This window comes from Saccopteryx bilineata, chromosome 2 (assembly GCF_036850765.1).
Source record: "Saccopteryx bilineata isolate mSacBil1 chromosome 2, mSacBil1_pri_phased_curated, whole genome shotgun sequence".
Taxonomy (NCBI): Eukaryota; Metazoa; Chordata; class Mammalia; order Chiroptera; family Emballonuridae; genus Saccopteryx; species Saccopteryx bilineata.
In genome coordinates, this window is record NC_089491.1 from 256,839,579 (window position 1) to 256,861,272 (window position 21,694).

Here is a 21,694-nt window from a genome sequence, read left to right on the forward strand (position 1 = left end):
GAGGGGAAGAGAGAGACAGAGAAGAAGGAGAGGGGGAGGGGTGGAGAAGCAGATGGGCGCTTCTCCTGTGTGCCCTGGCCAGGAATCAAACCTGGGACTTCCACACGCTGGGCTGATGCTCTACCGCTGAGCCAACAGGCCAGGGCCAGATTCTTTTCTTGAACAATATCTTTTCATACAGTACCCTTCCATTCTTCCCTCCCAGTAATGAAGTGGCCTCTTTTAGAATTGCATCACTTCTTGTTCTCTAGTTAAATACAATATCCTCTGGGGTTTTTTTTTGTTTTGTTTTGTTTTTGTATTTTTCCGAAACTAGAAACGGGGAGAGACAGTCAGACAGACTCCCACATGCGCCCCACTGGGATCCACCCGGCACGCCCACCAGAGGGCGACGCTCTGCCCACCAGGGGGCGATGCTCTGCCCCTCCAGGGGGTCGCTCTGCCGAGACCAGAGCCATTCTAGCGCCTGGGGCAGAGGCCAAGGAGCCATCCCCAGCGCCTGGGCCATCTTTGCTCCAATGGAGCCTTGGCTGCGGGAGGGGAAGAGAGAGACAGAGAGGAAGGAGAGGGGGAGGAGTGGAGAAGCAGATGGGCGCTTCTCCTGTGTGCCCTGGCCAGTAATCGAACCCGGGACTTCTACACGCCAGGCCGACGCTCTACCACTGAGCCAACCGGCCAGGGCCTATCCTCTGGTTTTTAAAGCGAAAATGGAAGACTAAGTCCATCCAATCACAGGTGAGTTAGTGGTTTCTAAAGTGACTTATGAGGTTGACATAACAACTCCCTAGGTACTCCACTCCTAGGGGTCCCCAGTTTTTTGGGCCACAGCAGGAGATGCAAAGACCCTCAGCTAAGGCCAGCCATCTAGGGGAGAAGGGTTCATGTCGCTGGTGGCTAAACCAGCCTGAGGCTCAGAAAGGCCTAGGAGACCTAAGAGGTAGAGAGTTCCTGGGGATAGTTTGAATAAAAGAGGGCCAGGGCTGCTCTGTCCACTCTCTAAAGACTCTAGGATCCCCAAAGCATTTCCTTTCTAGGTGCAGTGCCAAGGGAAAAGACTGTTGTTGAAATGAAACAAACACACTAAATATAATACACCAAAATGCTAACAGCAGTTGATCTAATAGGGTTTTTTTGGGGGAGGGTGGCAAATGCGGTCTAATTGTTTGTATAACAAAATTAAAGTATTTAAAGTCAATTATTTAGCCTGACCAGGTGGTGGCGCAGTGGATAGAGCGTCGGACTGGGATGCGGAAGACCTAGGTTCGAGACCCTGAGGTCGCCAGCTTGAGCGTGGGCTCATCTGTTTTGAGCAAAAATTCACCAGCTTGGACCCAAGGTCGCTGGCTCAAGCAAGGGGTTGCTCGGTCTGCTGAAGGCCCATGGTCAAGGCACATATGAGAAAGCAATCAATGAACAACTAAGGTGTCACAATGCTCAACGAAAAACTAATGATTGATGCTTCTCATCTCTCCGTTCCTGTCTGTCTGTCCCTGTCTATCCCTCACTCTGACTCTCTCTCTGTCTCTGTAAAAAAATAAAAAATAAATTAAAAAATTAAAAAAATAAAATCAATTATTTAATCACTTGTGCTCAGACAAGGAAACAGACAAGAACCTAGAAAAAGACCGTTTTTGCTCCCACTGAAAATAGCAAGCTCTAGTTCTCAAAGGAAAATCATGAAGGGGGAAAGTAGTAATATCATGAACACCTGGCGCCCCGTCCCTTGCCTGGTCCCCTGGGCTGGGGATCATGGAGATCAAGCTTAGAGGAAAGCCTGCCAGATGGCCAGTTAGCAATGCTGAAAGGGCATAATGAGGATGAGGACAGGTAAGGAGGGCTTTTGAAAGCCACCAAGAGGACTGAGGTCCTTACCTAGCAGCTGTGGCAATGCAGAACGATCACACCACAGCAGTCAGGAAACCTGCTTCTAGTTTTCTGCCATTAATTTGCTGTGTGCCCTTGGGCAAGTCAGGTTACTTCTCTGGGCCTGCTTCCTCATCTGTAAAATGAGGGGACTTTTTTAACTTGAAAAATATGTACCAGGCTCTCAGCCTGTGCAGCGTGCTGAAGCTATGAAATAATGGAAAAAGGAACAAGATGGTCATTAAAAAACTACCTGTTGGCCCTGGCCGGTTTGCTCAGTGGTAGAGTGTCGGCCTGGCGTGCAGGAGTCCCGGGTTCGATTCCCGGCCAGGGCACACAGGAGAAGCGCCCATCTGCTTCTCCATCCCTCCCCCTCTCCTCCCTTTCTGTCTCTCTCTTCCTCTCCTGCAGCCAAGGCTCCATTGGAGCAAAGTTGGCCCTGGGCGCTGAGGATGGCTCCATGGCCTCTGCCTCAGGCACTAGAATGGCCCTGGTTGCAACAGAGCAACGCCCCAGATGGGCAGAGCATCACCCCCTGGTGGGCATGTCGGGTGGATCCCGGTCGGGCGCATGCGGGAGTCTGACTGCCTCCCCGTTTCCAACTTCAGAAAAATACAAAAAAAAGAAAAACCAAACTACCTGTTTACTGGGTATTGTGGTTACAGAGATGAACAAGTCAACATCCCTGCCATTAAGACATTCACAACGGTCAGGGAAACGGCACAAACAAGAAATGGCCAACTAGGCTCTGATGGTTAGCTTAGTTTGTTAAAGCGTCAGCCTGATAAGCCAAGGTTGCAGGTTTGATCCCCAGTTAGGGTACATACAAGAGTCAACCAATGAATGCATAAATAAGTGGAACAACAAAATTGATGTCTCTTTCCCTTTCTCTCTCTAAAGTCAATAAATTTTTTTAAAAAGTCTACTCTTATAAACTGGCCAACCACACACTTGGTGCAGACAGAGGTATGGACACAGGAAGAAGTGGCCATTTCTACTGACACCAGGTTGGGGAAATATCACAGAAGAGGCCTGAATTCAATCTTGGAGGATCTCTGGTCCCTGTTCTCATAGACAGTACAATCTAATCAGGAATTTGGAACAAATACCCACACAACTACCACACAAGGCAGAGTTAAACCACCACAGATAATCCAAGTTCACAGGGGAGGGCAAACCCAAATGGTTCAGGCAGGGTGGGGTAAGGGGTGGGCCAGAAGCAGATCAGAGAGGCTTTAAAAGGGGAACTAGCTTTGAGATAAGTCTTGAAGGATGAAGAGTTTCCTGTTAGTCCTGGGGAGCTAAAGAGGCTTTTTTTTTTTAAAGGTTATATATATATATATATATATTTTTTTTTTTTTAATTCATTTTAGAGAGGAGAGGGAGAGACAGAGGAGAGACAGAAGGGGGGAGGAGCTGGAAGCATCAACTCCCATATGTGCCTTGACCAGGCAAGCCCAGGGTTTTGAACCGGCGACCTCAGCATTTCCAGGTCGACGCTTTATCCACTGTGCCACCACAGGTCAGGCCTTTTTTGTATTTTTCTGAAGCTGGAAACGGGGAGAGACAGACTCCCGCATGCGCCCGACCGGGATCCACCCGGCACGCCCACCAGGGGCGAAGCTCTGCCCACCAGGGGGCAATGCTCTGCCCCTCAGGGCGTCGCTCTGCTGAGACCAGAGCCACTCTAGCGCCTGGGGCAGAGGCCAAGGAGCCATCCACAATGCCCAGGCCATCTTTGCTCCAATGGAGCCTTGGCTTTGGGAGGGGAAGAGAGAGACAGAGAGGAAGGAGGGGGGGTGGGGGTGGAGAAGCAAATGGGCACTTCTCCTATGTGCCCTGGCCGGGAATCGAACCCGGGTCCCCCGCACGCCAAGCCGACGCTCTACTGCTGAGCCAACCGGCCAGGGCCTAAAGAGGCATTTTAGATAAGGGACCTGTGTGAGTAAAGGCACAATGTGGGGGGCTCTAGGGGTGTAGTTGGGACAGTGGGCAGGCCATGGAGTGAGGATTGGCAAGTTTGGAAGCTAAGTGGAGCCATCATGATGGGAGTCATTGGAAACGTTGGGCCCCGAGCCAAGCATGCCACATTCTCGTGCCAGTTCTTGGAGATAGGTTCCCTAGCTACTTCCCCATTCATTCAGAGATTCAGAATAAAATCACACAGCTGATGGAGAAATAGCACTTGACCCAGATCTGTCTGATGCCCCAACCTGACCTCCTTACCATTGGAATGAATGCTAGGCATTACTGAGCCCTTCCCACCTAAGGTACCACTATCTCAGTATACCTGGCATGGTATTTCACCTCAGACACATGTGTACTGATGGTCAATCTTTGCTTTAACCATGAAATCTGGTTTGATAAAGCCTCCTCCACTCAAGTAACTAGGGGATATCAGGACCTCCTCCACTGGAACAGAGGGAATGGGGCAGGGCAAGGAAAATGAGAAGATGCGCTGGTTTTTGCACTCAAGTCTGCTGGTCTCAGTTTATTGTTGTTCTACAAGGGCGTTGGCTGGCTAGCTTCTACGCCTTCTCCTCCTGTCAGTCTAGTGTTGTCATGGCCCTGGGGCAGACCATCTGCCTTGACTAGGATGGCTGGCTTTTCTTGTTAGATGGAAGGACCTTGTGCGCACGAATGCTATTCAGGTACTGCCGGACGCCTGCAGATTCCCGTTTCCAGCGCTCCAGCTTTCTGAGCTGGTCCATCATGAACTTTTTTTCCAGGTGGTCATAATAGCGGATCACCTTTTTCTTGGTCTTTTCTAAAGCTTTTACCTTACAAAAAAATAGAGATAAGGTTAGGATGAAGAAACTCCTTTATAATAGGCATCTGTTTTGTTGATATGGGGTGGAAAATGTGCCAGCTGGACCCAACATTCCATAATTTCACTCACAGGGAACCTCAGTTTCCCTATTTATAAAATGTGGGCATTGAGTTAGATAACTCTTGTGGTACCTTATGACAGTCTGAGCGTAGGAGCCTGGTTTTGACCTTAACACGTCTATTTGAAGACTGAAAGAGGTGGGGGAGGGTGTGGGGAAAGGATACACCTTGTTCCTTCCCTTCCCCATTCTTTAATTCCTGTCACCTGTCCCTATTACTCATTAAGTGCTTCCCACATATTGTGTGTGACATCCCCTACATCACATTAAACGCTAGTTATTTCTTCTATTGTATCATTTTTGTCCTGTCCCCGACAAGACCGTGTTCTGGGAAGGCCCATCCTCTATCTCGTTTATTTTATTCCAATGAGCTAGCTGTGGAAAGGATACGAAGAAAAATCAGCTCCATGTCTTCAAAGAAATTACAGCATAGTCAGGAAGATGGGACACATGCCCAAATATTTCTAAGCAACAAAAAATAATACATCCCTTTAAAAAGCAGAGTTCAGTCCTGGCTAGATAGCTCAGTTGTTTAGAGCATCATCCTGAAGCACAGAGGTTGCCGGTTCAATCCCTGGTCAAGGCACATACATGAACAGATATTTGTTCCTGTCTCTGTCTCTCTCTCCCATCCTCTCTCCCTAAAATTAATAATAATAATAATAAAAAGCAGAGTTCAGCCTGACCTGTGGTAGCACAATGGGTAAGGCATCAATCTGGAATGCTGAGGTCACTGGTTCAAGGCCCCAGGCTTGTCTGGTCAAGGCACATAAGACAAGAAACTACGAGTTGATCCTTCCTGCTCCTTGCCCCTCCCCCAACCTTTCTCTCCCTCTCTCTCTCAGAAATCAATAAATAAAAAATCTTTGGCCCTGGCTGGTTGGCTCAGTGGTAGAGCGTCGGCCTGGCCTGCAGGAGTCCCAGATTCGATTCCTGGCCAGGGCACACAGGAGAAGTGCCCATCTGCTTCTCTACCCCTCCCCCTCTCCCTCCTCTCTGTCTCTCTCTTCCCCTCCCGCAGCCAAGGCTCCATTGGAGCAAAGATGGCCCGGTCGCTGGGGAGCCGGTCGCTAGGGATGGCTCCGTGGCCTCTGCCTCAGGCGCTAGAATGGCTCTGGTCACAACAGAACGACGCCCCGGATGGGCAGAGCATCGCCCCCTGGTGGGCATGCTGGGTGGATCCCGGTCGGGCACATGCGGGAGTCTGTCTGACTGCCTCCCCGTTTCCAGCTTCAGAAAAATACAAAAAATACAAAAAAAAATCTTTAAAAAAAGCACAGAATTCAAAATAGGGAGATAGCAAGAAAAGCCTCATGGGGAGTTGGTATAACAATTGGGGGGTTCGGTTTTAAAGGATGGGAAAGTGTTCGGCATGTTGAAACAGAACCATGAAGGAGGTAGTCCTTAAGAGTCCACACTTTAATGAATTCTCCTAGGGATTCTAAACACTGACCTTGTCTCAAAACATGCACCATGTAAGAAGTGCTCTATAAAGCCAGTCAGTGTTGCCATAATTTTTGACCCAGGGAATTAGTGCCTGAGTAGATCTTGGGATCAAAGGATAAAGATGGAGGCTGAGTGGCAGAACATAGTTCAAATCAGTGGCGGAGCATCGGAAACCTTTGTTACTTGATAAAAATATATACTGCTCACAAAAATTAGGGGATATTTCAAAATGAATATGGAGCAATAAAAAAAAGCATTTGATTTGATTTTTTTATTAAACAAGAACATCAGAAAAGCAAACAAGTCAAATAAAGTTTTTGATTATGCAAATGAGATGCAAAACCAACTTCTATTTCATTGGTGAAAATGCACTATACAAAAGGCTGAAAGTACTGGAGTATCTATACGTTCCCTGATCCCCTAATTTTTGTGAGCAGGTAGAGCCCACAGATTCTAGCTTAGTGGGATTTGGATGGGGCCCAGGAGTCTATATTTTTATCATGTACCAGAGATAATGCTGATATAGCCTTTGAGAAGTTAAGTGGCTGCTTTGTATCACTATTTTCTGATTCACCGCCATAGTATTAGCAGGCTTTTTGGCCTATGCTAGCAATTTCACCTTGAGCATGACTTTTACTATGAATCAGGGTCTTTCAACGTTGGCACTATTGACACTTAGGGCCAGGTAATTCTTTGTGGTGGGGACATCCTTGATTATGTAAACTCATGGTTCTGTTTTACTTGAACTAGTCCAAGTTCAGTTTGTGTCACCTGCAACTGAAAGACTCCTAATAGATCCTATTTTACAAAGGAGAAAACAGTACTGAAGTAAACGTGGTTTCCCAAGGCCTGCGCATCTCCAAGTCCATCCTGTTTCTACTACAGCAGGCAACTGGAAGTTTAGCAAAGCAATAAACACTCAGGCCTCTACTCTTCTCTGTGGCCCTGAAGTAGATCAGGCACCATTTCTTAAGCCTCTCCCATTCTTTTCTGCCAGAATCCCATAGGCCCATCCACATTTGGTGCTGTAACATGGCAGGAAGCTCAAGAGTCAAGAAGGGGACAACTCTGGGCTGCCTGCTCTGCTTTAAGAAATGAATACATTTTTGGAACCCCTCATATTCACTATTTTCTTCCCAGTGCCTGTCCTAAGCAGGCCCTAGAGATACATTTAATGAGTTATCAATCAGAGTCTGTGGGGTAATGGTACTGTGGTTTCCCTCCTCTTCTGAGGGCTTTCAGCTAAGCAGGTCAAACCCTGGTTTATCCATACACAAAAAGTAGAAGAGCCTGACCAGGTGGTGGCGCAGTGGATAGAGCGTCGGACTGGGATGCGGAAGGACCCAGGTTCGAGACCCCGAGGTCGCCAGCTTGAGCGCGGGCTCATCTGGCTTGAGCAAAGAGCCCACCAGTTTGGACCCAAGGTCGCTAGCTCCAGCAGGGGGTTACTCGGTCTGCTGAAGGCCCACGGTCAAGGCACATGTGAGAAAGCAATCAATGAACAACTAAGAAGTCGCAATGCGCAACGAGAAACTGATGATTGATGCTTCTCATCTCTCTCCTTTCCTGTCTGTCTGTCCCTGTCTATCTCTGCCTCTGTTAAAAAAAATAAAAATAAATAAAGTTTAAAAAAAAAAAAAAAAGTAGAAGAGCCTCAAATCTCATATGAAAAATGGAGGATAATCCCTAAAGGAAAAAACTGACCAAACTGTGTTGATTTCACTTCAAGCTCTAGGATTTAATACTTCTTTTTATGGAAGAAAGTAGGAATCCACTCACAGATTCCCCAAATAGAAAGGTAAAATGCTTTGAGGGGGGGAAATGCCACAAATAGTCCTGACCAGTGGCTCAGTGGATGGAGCATCAGCCCAGCCTATAGATATCCCGGGTTTGATTACCAGTCAGGGTACACAGGAGAGATGACCATCTGCTTCTCTCCCCCTCTTTCTCCCCTTCTCTCCCTCTTCCCCTCCTGCAGCCAGTGGCTCGACTGGTCCAATGCATGAGCACGTCAGCCTCAGGCACTGAGGATAGCTCGGTACTTGAGCATTGGCCCCAGATGGGGCTGCCAGGTAGATCTCCTTGGGGGCACATGCAGTAGTCTGCCTCACTATCTCTCTTCCCCTCACAAAAAAAACAAAAAAACAAAAACAAAAACAAAAAAACAAAAAAAAAAACAAAAAAAAGCCATCAGAGCCAAAACATGAAATCTTTTTCCCAGGTTCCCTCACCACAGGAACAGCTGTGACACCTGGGCAAATCAGTAATCCAGAGTCTCAGTCTTCCCTATTAAATAGGAATTGCATTAGAGCATGTTGGAGGCTCCCTATCACCTCTAAGATCTGCAACCTCTCCCAAGGTATTAGGAAGAGTGAAATGAACATGGGTCAGGCCACTAACACCCTCTAACACAAAAGCTTGTGAGAAATTTACCTGCATCTCATAGATTCGTTGTATACGGAGGTTGTCATGAAAAATCACCCGAGATAAGTGGCTCTTGGGTAAATACTTTGACACCGCTACTTCACTGGAATTCATTAAGCAGGAGGGGGCAGAGGAAGGCAGTACAGGCTGAGATGGCTGAGACCAGGTTTAGGACAGGGACTGACATAATGGGGTCCTGGGATATTAGCTGAATCCTCCCCAGGTTTCCTGGGAGAGGCAAAGCTGTTGTAATTGTCAGAAAAACAAGGGAGGCCTAGGTTTCTTCTTGTGGAAATGTGCACTAAAGGGGTAGTTTCTTGGATGCTGAGAGGAAAAGCCATCCCAAGAAGGATGTAGAAAGAACAGTCCACAAGAGAAGTGTCAACAAGGACTCAGAACTGTCTGCTGGAGCAGCCATCTTAGGGAGAAAATGCAGGATGGAATGGAATGTAGGGTCTTAGAGAAGAGGAACAACAGTTGTAGGGTAGGGTTCAAAGGGCTAAATTTATGAGGAGCTGAGTTGGGGGCACTTGCTCCAGAGCCTAGGTCTAAGGGGGGTCTTGGGGAAAAGGTGTCAGAGAAAGCAGAAAAAAGAAAATAAACAGTTTGGACAGAGGTTAGGTTGGTTAATAGGGAAATCTAAGAAAAAGGCATTTGGAAAAAGTCAAAGTGAGGGAAGTATGGGGTGGACAAACATTTGAGAAGACTGTAGAGGGTAAGAGGTAGAAGATGGGATGGGATGGGATGGGATGGGATAAGGTGGGATAGGGTGGGGTGGGGTGGGGTGAAATAAAGCCAGGTGAAACTAGAGATAACGATTTGGTCAAAATGAGGTATTGGTCAAAAATGAATAATACCAGGCACTGAGTTTTCACTTTTTGATAATTTGGTTACATCATGAAGTGGTTTTGCAATTATGTACCTTTAAATGTTTTTGCCCAGTTCAAAATAATTGCTTTCTAAAATTCAGAAACTAGTCTGACCAGGCGGTGGCACAGTGGATAGAACGTTGGACTGGGATGCGGAAGACCCAGGTTTGAGACCCTGAGGTCACCAGGTTGAGCGCGGGCTCATCTGGTTTGAGCAAAAGCTCACCAGCTTGAGCCCAAGGTCACTGGCTCGAGCAAGGGGTTACTCGGTCTGCTGAAGGCTCGCGGTCAAGGCACATATGAGAAAGCAATCAATGAACAACTAAGATGCTGCAACACGCAACGAAAAACTAATGATTGATGCTTCTCATCTCTCCGTTCCTGTCTGTCTGTCCCTGTCTATCCCTCTCTCTGACTCTCTCTCTGTCTCAAAAAAAATAAAATAAATAAAATAAAATAAAAATAAAATTCGGAAACTAAATGTACAGCAGGGAAGCAACTGAATAAATTGTGGTCATACAATAAAACTGCAATTATGACTAAAACAGATATTCACAGTGTATTAGGTGGGGAGAAAAGCAGGCTACAAAATAGTGAATTATTGGTGATATTTCTCCCTGCCCCCCCCCCAAATGTGTAAGTATGTTTTTTGTTGTTGTTGTTTTCTTCACAAAGACAGAGTCAGAGAGAGGGATAGATAGGGACAGACAGACAGGAACGGAGAGAGATGAGAAGTATCAATCATCAGTTTTTCGTTGAGACACCTTAGTTGTTCATTGATTGCTTTTTCATATGTGCCTTGACCGCGGGCCTTCAGCCGACCGAGTAACCCCTTGCTGGAGCCAGCGACCTTGGGTCCAAGCTGGTGAGATTTTTTATTGCTCAAACCAGATGAGCCTGTGCTCAAGCTGGCGACCTCGGGGTCTCGAACCTGGGTCTTCCGCATCCCAGTCCGAGGCTCTATCCACTGCGCCACCGCCTGGTCAAGCTGTGTAAGTATGTTGTAGTACGTACATCTATGAATGGATCAGGAGTAATATACACCAAAATGTTAACAGTGATTGTCTCTGGCCATTCATTTTGCTTGTCTATTTTGTCTGATTTTTCTATAAGTGTACACTACTTTCATAGGACAAAAAGACAATTTTTAAAAGAAAATACTTTGAAGGATTAAAAAATCTTTCATCAAGCCTGACCTGTGGTGGTGCAGTGGATAGAGCATTGACATGGGATACTGAGGTCGCTGGTTCGAAACCCCAGGCTTGCCTGGTCAAAGCACATATGAGAAGCAACTACTAGGAGTTGATGCTTCCTGCTCCTCCCCTCACCTTTCTCTCTCTCTCTGTCCTCTCTAAAATCAATAAGTAGAATATTAAAAAAAAAATTTCTAATTAATTTTCAGCCAATTTGAGACCATGGTTTTATGAATGTTTTTTATATTCACAAACTAGTAGAAACAAATGGCCTCAATCTCCAATTGACATTTTTCTGACAACAAAGGCACGAGGTAATGGAAAAGGTTGGTTTAGAGATCAAGATGCTCACATACAAGTCTCCCAAATCTTGTTTTTGTAAAAAAAGACAAAAAATATATATATATATATATTTTTTGGAAAAGGGGTGGCAGACAGATTCCCGCATGCGCCCGACCAGGATCCACCTGGCATGCCCACCAGGGGGCGATGCTCTGCCCATCTGGGGCGTTGCTCTGTTGCAACCAGAGCCATTCTAGCGCCTAAGGTGGAGGCCATGGAGCCATCCTCAGTGCCTGGGCCAACTTGGCTCCAATGGAGCCTTAGCTGCGGAAGGGGAAGAGAGAGACAGAGAGGAAAGAGAGGAGGAGGAGGAGGGGTGGAGAAGCAGATGGGTGCTTCTCCTGTGTGCCCTGGCCGGGAATCGAACCCGGGACTCCTGCACGCCAGGCCCACGCTCTACCACTGAGCCAACCGGCCAGGGCCCGACAAAAAATATTTCTTAAAGACTTAAAATATTTAAAGACACATAAAACTCTCCGCCCATTCAGGGTGCAGCAAATTTACCAATACTTCCTGGGAAGGTATGCAAAGAGGCAGTGACTGGAAATATTCCCTTTTAAGTAATAAATGGTCATTTTGAACCAACTTGTCTTCCAAAGTAAGGCCTCTGTGCGAGCCTGGAGAATGCTGGCAGGGGCTGTGAAGTGGAAGTGGGGAGGGGAAACGGGTTTGTGGGGGATTGGGGCTGAGAGAACTGGGGGTTTTCCCAGGACCACTGGGAAACGTAGAGGCTGAGGAGAGGGGACCTGCGCCTCGCCTGGCTCTAAGGAAGTTCAAGGCTCAGCCTAAAGGGCGCTCAGGACCCCAGGGCTACACGATGTTAAGCCTGGGAGACTACAGGGCCGGGACCTCCTTTTGGTGGATACGTGGGTTGAAGGTGGGATTTCCGGTTTCTCCCCGGAGTCTGGGATGAGGGGTTTCGGGCTCCTGGCGGTGTGAGGAGCTGGACAGGGAAGGAGCTCAGGCCCAGGTTGGTGAGGAATCCAGACTCTCCTGGGCTCTAGGAAAGAGCCGGACTCTAGGAGAGACATAGCCAGGGTCCCAGGGACCAGCTGAGGGAACGGGGGTCTGAGGGAGTTCGGGCTCCCTCAAGGGCCCCGGTGTCTGCTAGTGTCTGCCGAACGCTCTGGGCACCCGGACCGCACCTAAGGAGCACTAGAGGCTGCGCGGTCTGCGGCCGCACGATGCGGATCTGTGGCCGGGTCCCTGAGTTGATATCCTGAAGGTTCTTGCGCTTTTGGCGCGGGAAGACGGCTGAGGCCGGATAGGTGCCAGAAGAGGTGGTCGTCTTGTTGGCGGTCGTACTGGCTGTGGACGACCTTAAGTCCCGTGCGACCGAGGACCTACGCTGCTGGGTAGTCGCGTTCTCCATGCTAGGGAACGACTCGGAAACGAGAGCAAGATTTGAAGTCACACTCGCTCGACGCGCGCAGACAAGGAGTGAGTCCCTGCGCAGACGCAGTAAGCTGAGCACAACTTGTTGCTCCGGAGACGAGCGAAGAGGGAGGGACCAGGAAGATCGGACGTGAGCGGAGCCCAGAATGCTGAAGACGCAGCAAGATTGTCCCTCGGCGGTTGCCGTGGTGCGTTACGGCGCATTGCCATGGAGATGGGCTCTGAGGCTAGAGTGGGTTACCCGCGCTGTGCTGACCCTACTCGACTAGGACGACAGTGGCCGTCGCGTGATCGTGGGGCGGGTAACTGGGTGAGTCTGGGCGGGAGACGAGGCCGGGGTTTCTCCGAAGACTCGGCACGGCGGATTTCTCCCTGCGACGATGGAGCACTACTTTGAAAATGAGAGTGCTGGGCCTCCGAAGATCGTGACTTCCGGGTCGTGACCCGTCTTCTCTCTCCCCGAGACCTCCTCCGAGACTTCGGGCGCGGTTGCTTCCTAAACGGACCTGCCCTCGCGCCAGCGGGAGAGAGGTAAGACTATGTGGGTTTTGACACCCAGTAGATGAGGAAACCCATTACAACGCCAACTTCCCAGGAAACCTACTGGCTTTCCCCTGGAAGTGGCGCCTCGCTCCTGTATACCCGTGATCTTTGTTCTTGCTTATAACCCAGAATTAACAAACGCCCCGCGGCGTTTGCCGACATTTCCCACACATAATGAGACTGGAAAGACAGGCTTTCAGACCTTGCTTTGTGACCCTACACACATCCTTTCTCCTCTCTGTTTCACTTTGCCCAGGACATAGGCCTTTTATGTTGCGTAAGGGGCACCAAAGGCTTTGTAGGCTATAAAACGTGAAACTAAGCAGCAGTGCAGTGCTGTTTCTACAGCTCCCTCCCCCTCACTCTAAACGTTCTGCAGATCTTTGTGTCATTTCTTCAGGCAATCTTTGCAACTTCTTAGCCCTGGACCAGAAGTAAATCCCTTTAGTCTTCACCCTTTTAATTCTGTGTATGTTAACTTCCCTAACAACAGCAACAATAGTTACCATTTCTAGGAGGGTTTCACTCTATGCTTAGCCCTGTGTTAAATACTTTACCTGGGTTATCTCGTTTAATGAGAAGATCCTTACAAGGTAGGCACTGTTGCCCCCTTTTCCAGCTCTGTTGCACCTGTAATTTCCTGTTTAATGCCTGTCTCTCCCACTAGACTGAGTTCTATGAGAGAGGGGGTCATGGCTCTCATGTACACTTCAGTATCCCCCATCACCTAATGAAAATGACTCCTGTCACTACCCTTACCTTCAAGAGCAGTGTCTCCTCTGTAACTTTTTGTCACTGTGATAAACAGCAGTCTGCCCTATTCCTGTTTTTCACTGAGCACTGGGGGGAGGGGGGGAGGGAGTCTGTCCACTTCTCTCTGGGTTGTTGGACGAGGAGGGCCCAGATAATTTAGGCTTTCAACTGGATTGGGGGAGGGAGGCTTTTTCCTTGCTCTCGGATGACCTTTGGGACAAACCAGCCCCATCTGCTGTTTCTGGGATCAGCTTGATGCATTTGATTCTGGGGTATTGGCAGGTAGGATTTGCTATGCAGCCTTTGTCCTTCCTCCCTAACAGCTTAGGAACCATACTCATCTCATCCAGCCCCTCCCCCCAAATTCTAGAGAAACATAGCCAGAGAACTCTTTTTTTTTTTTTTGGCACCCAGACAGGGACCAGGGAACTCTTAAGTCTTCTAAGAAGGCAGAGTTGTGGTTGTTGGAAACATTCCCTCATTCAACAAATACTTACTAAGCACTTACTTGTGGGGACACAGAGCATGGCACTGGTTATACAGTAAAGATAGACAGTGCTGTTCCAATAGAACTCACAAATCCAAGCAAAACCACATCTTTAGGAAGGAAGTTATTAAAAAGGAGAGCACCTAGGGCTTAGAAAGCCTGGAGCAGGGACTTGATCAAATGTTGAGAAGAGGTGTGGTCCTGGGGGATTTCCCTCAGGAAGTGACCCTTGGCTAAGACCGCAGGCTCACCAGTCCTCTGCTAAATGTAACAGATAAGGATCTGGCCAGCCTGTAAAGAAAGGGATTGAGATTGGCAAAAGCCAGAGAGGGCCAAATATCTGTGTAGAGCTATACAAGTGGCTAAGCCCAGCTGAGGCCCTTCAGGACATCGGGAAGGCTAATAGGAGACTGGAGAGAAGAGCAAGAGCCAGGTGGCCTTGACAGCTCAGCTCAGGGATTTCATCTCATCCTGACAGTGGGCAGCCACTGAAACACAGTATGCAGGGGACTAGAACTTCAGCTCCTTATTTATTTGTGCCGGATGAAGACTGCCATTTGGTTTGAGAGATGTGCTCTGAATCCAAATGTTCCCATTTCAGCGAAACACATGAAGATGTGCTATTTTTACAGCTTTGTTCAAGACTGGGAGACTATGGGGCCCGGCATTTCTTAGGAGAATCGGGGTTCTCTCCTACCTTTGAATGCACGGCACAGTCCTGCTATACACAGCATCATGCTGGTATAGTTTGTCTACCTGAAGCCCCTTTGCTTTTCTGCACTTGTCATCAAGGGGTTTTATGGTGGCCTTATGCTGGCCTCCCAGAAGCTTTCAGCGACCCCCTTCTCCATCCTTAGAGGCAAGGTGCAGGAAGGTGGTTAATGATGTAGGAATATTGCTCGTGGGCACCTTTTGTCTCTTCAAAGAGCTGGTTCTTAGGGGGAGCTAAGACCTTCCTCTCTCTTAAACCACCACTGACTCCTAGCGCAGTGGGCTTTGTGGTTTTGTGTCATTGGTTCAGAGTCTAAGAAGAGGAGGGAGACCATGTTAGTGGTTCCCACTTAGAGGGGCTGGAAGGAAAGAGAGGATATTAAAAAGAAGAGAGAAGAGGGCTGTGTAAGCCTACCTGGAGTTAGTCCAAGGCTCAACTGCGGGACACAGGGCAGCCTGTCCAGCTAGAAATGTGGGGCCCCTCAAGGGAAGCCTTCAGAGCCAGGCTCAGGAAGTGTCCTTTGTCCTACAGTACACATTAGGTTTATTGAGAAGCATGCTGAAAATGTAGATTCATGTTCCTCATCCTACAGCCTACTCAGTGGATTTACGGAAGAGCCTGAGTATTTTCATTTTTAATAAGTTCCCTGGATTATTTCTACTATGATGGTCAGAGGACCACCTTGAGAAATCCTGCTATTGGCCCATCAATTTATTTCTTAGAAATCTCTTGGAGTTGGCCTGCTGGCCCATCTAGGCTCCTGCTCTCATAATTTATTTATTTATTTTTAAAGACTTTATTTTTTCATTTTTTAGAGAGGGGAGAGAGAGAGAGAGAGAGAGAGAGAGAGAGAGAAGGAGGGAGGAGCAGGAAGCATCAACTCCCATATGTGCCTTGACCGGGCAAGCACAGAGTTTTGAACTGGTGACCTTAGTGTTCCAAGTCCACGCTTTATCCACTCCGCCACCACAGGCCAGGCGGCTCCTGCTTTCTAAACATTCTCTCCCTCCTTGCAGTTTTCCATGGATACAGCCTAGCAGAAAGATTCAGCCTTTAGGTCTCACTGGCCGCTAACCACCAGCCTGATGACAGCATCTCCATGTCCCTTCCTGGTTCAGTTCCGACAGCCCTCGGTCAGTGGTCTCTCACAGATCACCAGCAGCCTGTATATCAGCAGTGGGGTGGCCGCCAACAACAAACTTATGCTCTCCAGTAACCAGATCACCACAGTCATCAATGTCTCAGTGGCGGTGGTGAATACCTTATTTGAGGACATTCAGTATATACAGGTGCCTATAGCTGATACACCTGTGTCGCGTCTATGTGACTTCTTTGACTCCATTGCTGATCACATCCACAGTGTTGAGATGAAGCAGGGACGCACACTGCTCCACTGCACGGCTGGTGTGAGCCGCTCAGCTGCCCTTTGCCTCGCCTACCTCATGAAGTACCATGCCATGTCCTTGCTGGATGCTCACACGTGGACCAAGTCATGCCGGCCCATTATCCGGCCCAATAGCGGCTTTTGGGAGCAGCTCATCCACTATGAGTTCCAGCTCTTTGGCAAGAATACCGTGCACATGGTCAACTCCCCTGTGGGAGTGATCCCTGACATCTATGAAAAGGAGGTCCATTTGATGGTTCCCCTGTGAGCCATGCCACCAGCCCCTGCACTGGGGTAGAAATGTCAGAAGCCCAGATTTGCTGTTGATCCTACACTAAGATCTGAACTTAAACATCCCACTTTTGTGATACAGAAAAAACAGATGATGCCTTTTATCAGAGTAATAGAAAAGGAAGTGTACTGTAACTTTTAATCTTATGATCCATATTGTTAAAGGTTAAACTCACTAAATGTAGGATGGCGAAGATAAGTTTTCTACCCTCTGACATGTCTTAGCAGTTGGCCAGAGAGTGAGTAAGGCAGGTAGTGTCCAGGTCAAATGAACCAGCACACAAAGCATATGGCAAGACTGGAATTCTGTGGCCTTCCCCCAGATCAACTAACTCAGAAATGAATCTGCCACAATCCCACCTTGTTCTTTCAAATCCAAAGCCAGAGCCTTAAATATCATGCACCTCCTTGCTTTTCACAGTAAGTGCCGCTCTACTGGATAAGTGACCTTCAGTGGTGCTTTGGGAGACCTAGGGGCCCCAGGCCAGTCCTGCTTCCACCTTCAACCATAGGGACCCAACTCTGGTTTTTGGATTGGATTTATGCATAAGATAATTTTCAAAGAAAGCATTCCACCATATAAAACTTTTGAGTGCTGTTGTACAAAATAAGTTCTCAGAGTGCCCTTGGCAATCCCCCACCAGCCTTGTCTTTGTTCCTAACAGTTGTTTTAGCTGGATATAGACATCTCAATTGACAGTTTTCTTCAGCTTTTTAAAAATCTACCATTTCATTCTGGGCTTTACAGTTTCTTACTAGAAATCAGTAGTCATTCCAATTATTGATTCTAGTTCACAGACTCTTTCCTCCATCATCTCCATTCTGCCACTAATGCCATCCAGTATATTTTCCAATTTTTTTTTATAATTTTTATTTATTTATTCATTTTTAGAGAGGAGAGAGAGAGAGAGACAAAGAGGGAGAGAGAGGAGAGAGAGACGGGGGGAGGAGCTGGAAACATCAACTTCCATATGTGCCTTGACCAAAAGCTGTGACCTCAGCATTTCCAGGTCAATGCTTTATCCACTGCGCCACCACAGGTCAGGCATATTTTCCAATTTTGATTATTATATTTTGTTAGTTTAAAATTTTCTATTTGGTTATTTTCTATATCTTATTTTCCTCTACTGGGCCTTTTTATATCTTTTCATTTCTAAAGTCTTTTTCTGATCATTCCAAAATCTGGGTCATCTCAGTGTTCAGACTTTCTTGGCTCTTTGTATTTAGAAAAATTGGGGGTTGTATACTGGACATTTGAATATTATATTATGAGACTCTTAAGTCTTGTTTAAATCCTTTGGAAATTTTTGAGTTTTTGTTTTAGGAAGCAGTTGACCCATTTAGGTTCAGTTATGATCTGCCTGCTGTGGGCTGTTAAAAAACAAGACAACAGGTCCAAAATGGAGTCATTTGTGCTAAACCCCATGTTACCAAATCAAGACTTAATTACAGTTTCAGCTCTTCCAGAAATGTAATCTTAAACCAACCAATCAATAATTGCCTGATCAGCACTAGTTAAGTAACCTCCCTGAAAGACCCTGCCATCCCCAATAACCTTGCTAACAAACCCACTTTTTTGCTTAGGCTAACTTCCTTGCTCCTGCTCCCATTTCCCTGTGAAGGTCTTTTATTTTGTACAGTTCATCAAATGCTGCTCAATTCATAAATATTTGAATAAAGCCAATAAAATCTTTTAAAACTTACTTAGTTGAGTTTTTTTTAACAGGATCAGAGTTCCAATACCAGTTTGTTTTTAAAAACTTAACAATGTACCATATTTTTCACTCCATAAGACTCACTTTTTTCCCCCAAAGTGGAGGGGAAATGCCCGTACGTCTTATGGAGTGAATGTTCTTTTTTTAGCTGCTGTGGGTTCCCAGACAACTAGAAGAGTATTTGAACATTAAAGTCTCTTCTCATTTGTTAATAACAGTGCTAATGGTTGTTAATACTGCTGTTGAGTTTACATTGTTGAAATATTATTGTGGTATATTTTATTAAATAGTTTAACACACAATTTGGTTCAGAATATATTTTTCTTATCTTCCTCCTTAAAACCCTAGGTGTGTCTTATGGTCAGGTGCGCCTTATGGAGCGAAAAATATGGTAAGTCATCTGTCCTAAGCTTGTACCGCCAAGGGGCCAGTCTGAAATCTGAGTGATCTACCTGAAAGTTTAGTTCTCAAAGCCATTGGAATACTGTTTAGAGTCAGACCCATGCACATGAGCCTAGCAGTTCATATTGCAACTCTATGGGATCCATTTCTTAAGTTAAGTTCCCTTTCCATGACCTCCCACCCCCAATGTCCAGTTTTCAAGACCACTCATTCTCTAGTCCTCCAGCTAGAAATCAGGGCCTTTAGTCTCCCTGCTCTGCTACATACATTCTGTAATGATCTGCTCTGGGGCTAAGTGACAAGATGAAGAAAGAGAAAAGGAAATGGGGCTTCCTCCACACATCCACATTCTTCAGGACACAGTTCTTTTGGTCAGAGAAAAGGATTCCCCTCAGAATTTTAGGTGCTTTCCCAGATGCCACTGCCATTGCTGCTGCCAAGTTTCAACTTTAGTAGGAGGCTTGCCTGGGGGCAGGGCCAGATGGAAAAGAAAAAAAAGGATTTTCCTCATTCTGTCTGTCCTGATGGGAGGGGCCCTGCTTCCTTTTTCTCAGACCATAAAGATAGGGCTTCTCTTGGAGTTTTTCTTTCTGTGTCCAGTGCACAGTTCCAGGATTCACACTGCCTTTGAGACCAGGCTGGGAGATGAAGGAACAAGAAACAAAACAGGAAACTCACCACCCAATTGTTTATACTAGTGTTTTTCAACCACCGGTCCTCGAAAGAGTTAACTGTCCTGATGTATGAAGATTATAGACCCAATGATTATAGACACTGGTTTATATTTCAAGTCCTTTCCCAATCCACCTACCATTTTTTCTTCAGCGTCCTCAGCTGCTTCATGCATTCTGTCCAGGGTTTTTAGTTGTATTGGTGGGGGTGGGTGGGGAACAACAGACTATGCTTACTGTATCTTAGCACTAGAGCCCTAAGAAGTTTATTTTTAAAAACACATGCTCATTTGTGGGAAAAGGGAAACAAATGTGGTTTACCTACAATACTATCTTCAAGCAGTGACCGAGTTAACATTTTGGTATTGTGGTATATTTCCTTCTACACATTTTTATAGTTAAAAATATATAATTTTGGATCCTCCTTTTTAAGTTATAGTTTTGAAATTCAGAATTGGACCAGGTGGGCCAGGATTTCACATCTTAAGTAAAAGAGGTTGAGATGAAGGGCTCTCGAGAGGGTCCAAGTCCTTTTCCCAAACAGTTAATTTTGTTCCTTTTAGATGCAGAGTAGACGGCTCCTTTACTCAGACAACCTAGGAAAAGAAGTTCATGTTGGAGTTTTAATGCAATTCTATCATAGGGGAGAATAAAATGATCCTCACAAACCCAACATCTTGGCTTGAAGAAGGTATACCAGGTCCCTTTCATTTTATGAACCTTTAACATTCCCACTCCTAAAGTGCAGAATCTCTCTCTATGATGAACTAAAGTCAATTAAATTTGGTTTGAGATGTTTCTGTGAAGTTTATAATACCTTGTATTATAAAATAGGGAAGTTTATAATACCCTGTATTATAAAATAGGAACACGCTGGTGCCCCTGGGGGTTTTCCTGAATGACCTCTGTCGAGATGGTGATCGCATTACAAATCCCAGTGACCGGTAGCTCTTGACTCTGAGGTACACAACCCTGCTTACCTATCCTAGGATGTTAAGTCCAAATGCCCTAAGAATTCGTCAACTTCCATCTCTGGACTGAGGACCTATATTGCCTAAAAAGGAGCTTAGGATGAGAGTTGAGTTGTGGATTCTCATCCTGCTTTATGACTTCACACAGACCCTGGAGTTTTTCAGGAATTCTGCCTACTCTGTAAAATAGGAGTCACAATGCCATTGTGGTAGCCATGAGAATGTGCCCCTGAGGCCTCTAATTACAGGAAGAAAAAAAAAAGAAAACTGACCATGGGCCCCAAATGTGGCTCTCTTAAATCCATCACCATGTTTATGCTGAGGCTAGACATCCCAAGCTCCTTCTAGCCAGTTCCTGAGTCTACTAGCATGGCAGTAGAGACTACTAGCAAGGCAGGCCCATTTTCAGGGACACATGAGACTCTTCTGATTGATTTCTTTATCTCAAGAACCCTGATGGCCTTGCAGAACCCTCCTTAGACAGCAGCATGGTCAAGAACACTTTCAACCAATACCTTCCCTCTCTCCTTCAGAGTCAGACTTGCATCATACCCTACTCCCTTCCCATTTTCCTTCACAAATGTTTGCTCTCATAAAATCCTTACACTTTTCATCCCATCTTTGTGTTTGTTTCTCAGAGGACCTGGAATAATATGCTGTTCTACTTGCCTCTTGGAGGTGCCACGAGACACTCAAAAGCAGAAAGTTTTAAATTTTAAAAAGAATTTGCCCTGGCTGGTTGGCTCAGTGGTAGAGCGTTGGCCTGGCGTGCAGGAATCCTGGGTTCGATTCCCGGCCAGGGCATACAGGAGAAGTGCCCATCTGCTTCTCCACCCCTCACCCTCTCCTTCCTCTCTGTGTCTCTCTTCCCCTCCCGCAACCGAGGCTCCATTGGAGCAAAGATGGCTCGGGTGCTGAGGATGGCTCCATGGCCTCTGCCTCAGGCGCTAGAATGGCTCTGGTCACCACAGAGCAACGCCCCAGATGGGCAGAGCATCGCCCCCTGGTGGGCGTGCCAGGTGGATCCCGGTCGGGCGCATGCGGGAGTCTGTCTGACTGCCTCTCTGTTTCCAACTTCAGAAAAATAAAAAAAAAAAAATTTTTTTTTTTAAAAATTTATTGATTTTAGAGAGAAAGTAAGAGAGACAGACAGAAATATCAATTTGTTCTTCCACCCACCCATGCGTTCACTGGTTGATTCCTGCATACACCCTGACTGGAGATCAAACCTACAACCCTGGTGCATTGGGATGATGTTCCACCCAACTGAGCACCTGGCCAGGGCCTAGAGCAGAAAGTTTTAAACACACATAAAGTCCTTTTACAAATCTTTCTAGACTTACCC

The 21,694-nt window shown here is 46.7% G+C and overlaps 2 protein-coding genes across 3 annotated transcripts; one reads left to right on the forward strand and one right to left on the reverse strand.

Annotated features, from left to right (window-relative positions):
* Window positions 1–4,454: 4,454 nt before the first annotated feature.
* C2H5orf52 (chromosome 2 C5orf52 homolog) lies at window positions 4,455–13,125 on the reverse strand. The gene is made up of 5 exons (XM_066254465.1): window positions 13,025–13,125; window positions 12,682–12,792; window positions 12,172–12,569; window positions 8,631–8,740; window positions 4,455–4,643 (listed from the first exon to the last, which is right to left on the reverse strand). The coding sequence occupies exons 1-5, from the start codon at window positions 13,123–13,125 to the stop codon at window positions 4,455–4,457; spliced, it is 909 nt and encodes a 302-aa protein (XP_066110562.1).
* DUSP18 (dual specificity phosphatase 18) lies at window positions 12,570–18,592 on the forward strand. 2 transcript variants are annotated; one of them, XR_010729276.1, is made up of 3 exons: window positions 12,570–12,951; window positions 15,932–17,431; window positions 17,636–18,592. XR_010729276.1 is itself a non-coding variant. In XM_066260146.1 (2 exons), the coding sequence occupies exon 2, from the start codon at window positions 16,001–16,003 to the stop codon at window positions 16,565–16,567; it is 567 nt and encodes a 188-aa protein (XP_066116243.1). In that variant the 5' UTR covers window positions 12,570–12,951; window positions 15,932–16,000; the 3' UTR covers window positions 16,568–18,592. The 2 variants fall into 2 exon arrangements, 1 of the variants encoding a protein (XP_066116243.1); XM_066260146.1 differs by having other exon boundaries at window positions 15,932–18,592.
* Window positions 18,593–21,694: the final 3,102 nt, after the last annotated feature.

What these genes read in the sequence shown, in the direction of transcription:
- C2H5orf52 (XM_066254465.1), bottom strand. Translation starts at nt 13,125, where the DNA reads ATGTCGGCAAACGCCGCGGGGCGTTTGTTAATTCTGGGTTATAAGCAA. An exon ending in CCACTTCCAGGGGAAAGCCA is followed by an intron (nt 12,793 to 13,024) that starts GTAGGTTTCCTG and finishes CCATCGTCGCAG; the next exon opens with GGAGAAATCCGCCGTGCCGA. An exon ending in AACGAATCTATGAGATGCAG is followed by an intron (nt 4,644 to 8,630) that starts GTAAATTTCTCA and finishes TTTTTTTGTAAG; the next exon opens with GTAAAAGCTTTAGAAAAGAC.
- DUSP18 (XM_066260146.1), top strand. Translation starts at nt 16,001, where the DNA reads ATGACAGCATCTCCATGTCCCTTCCTGGTTCAGTTCCGACAGCCCTCG.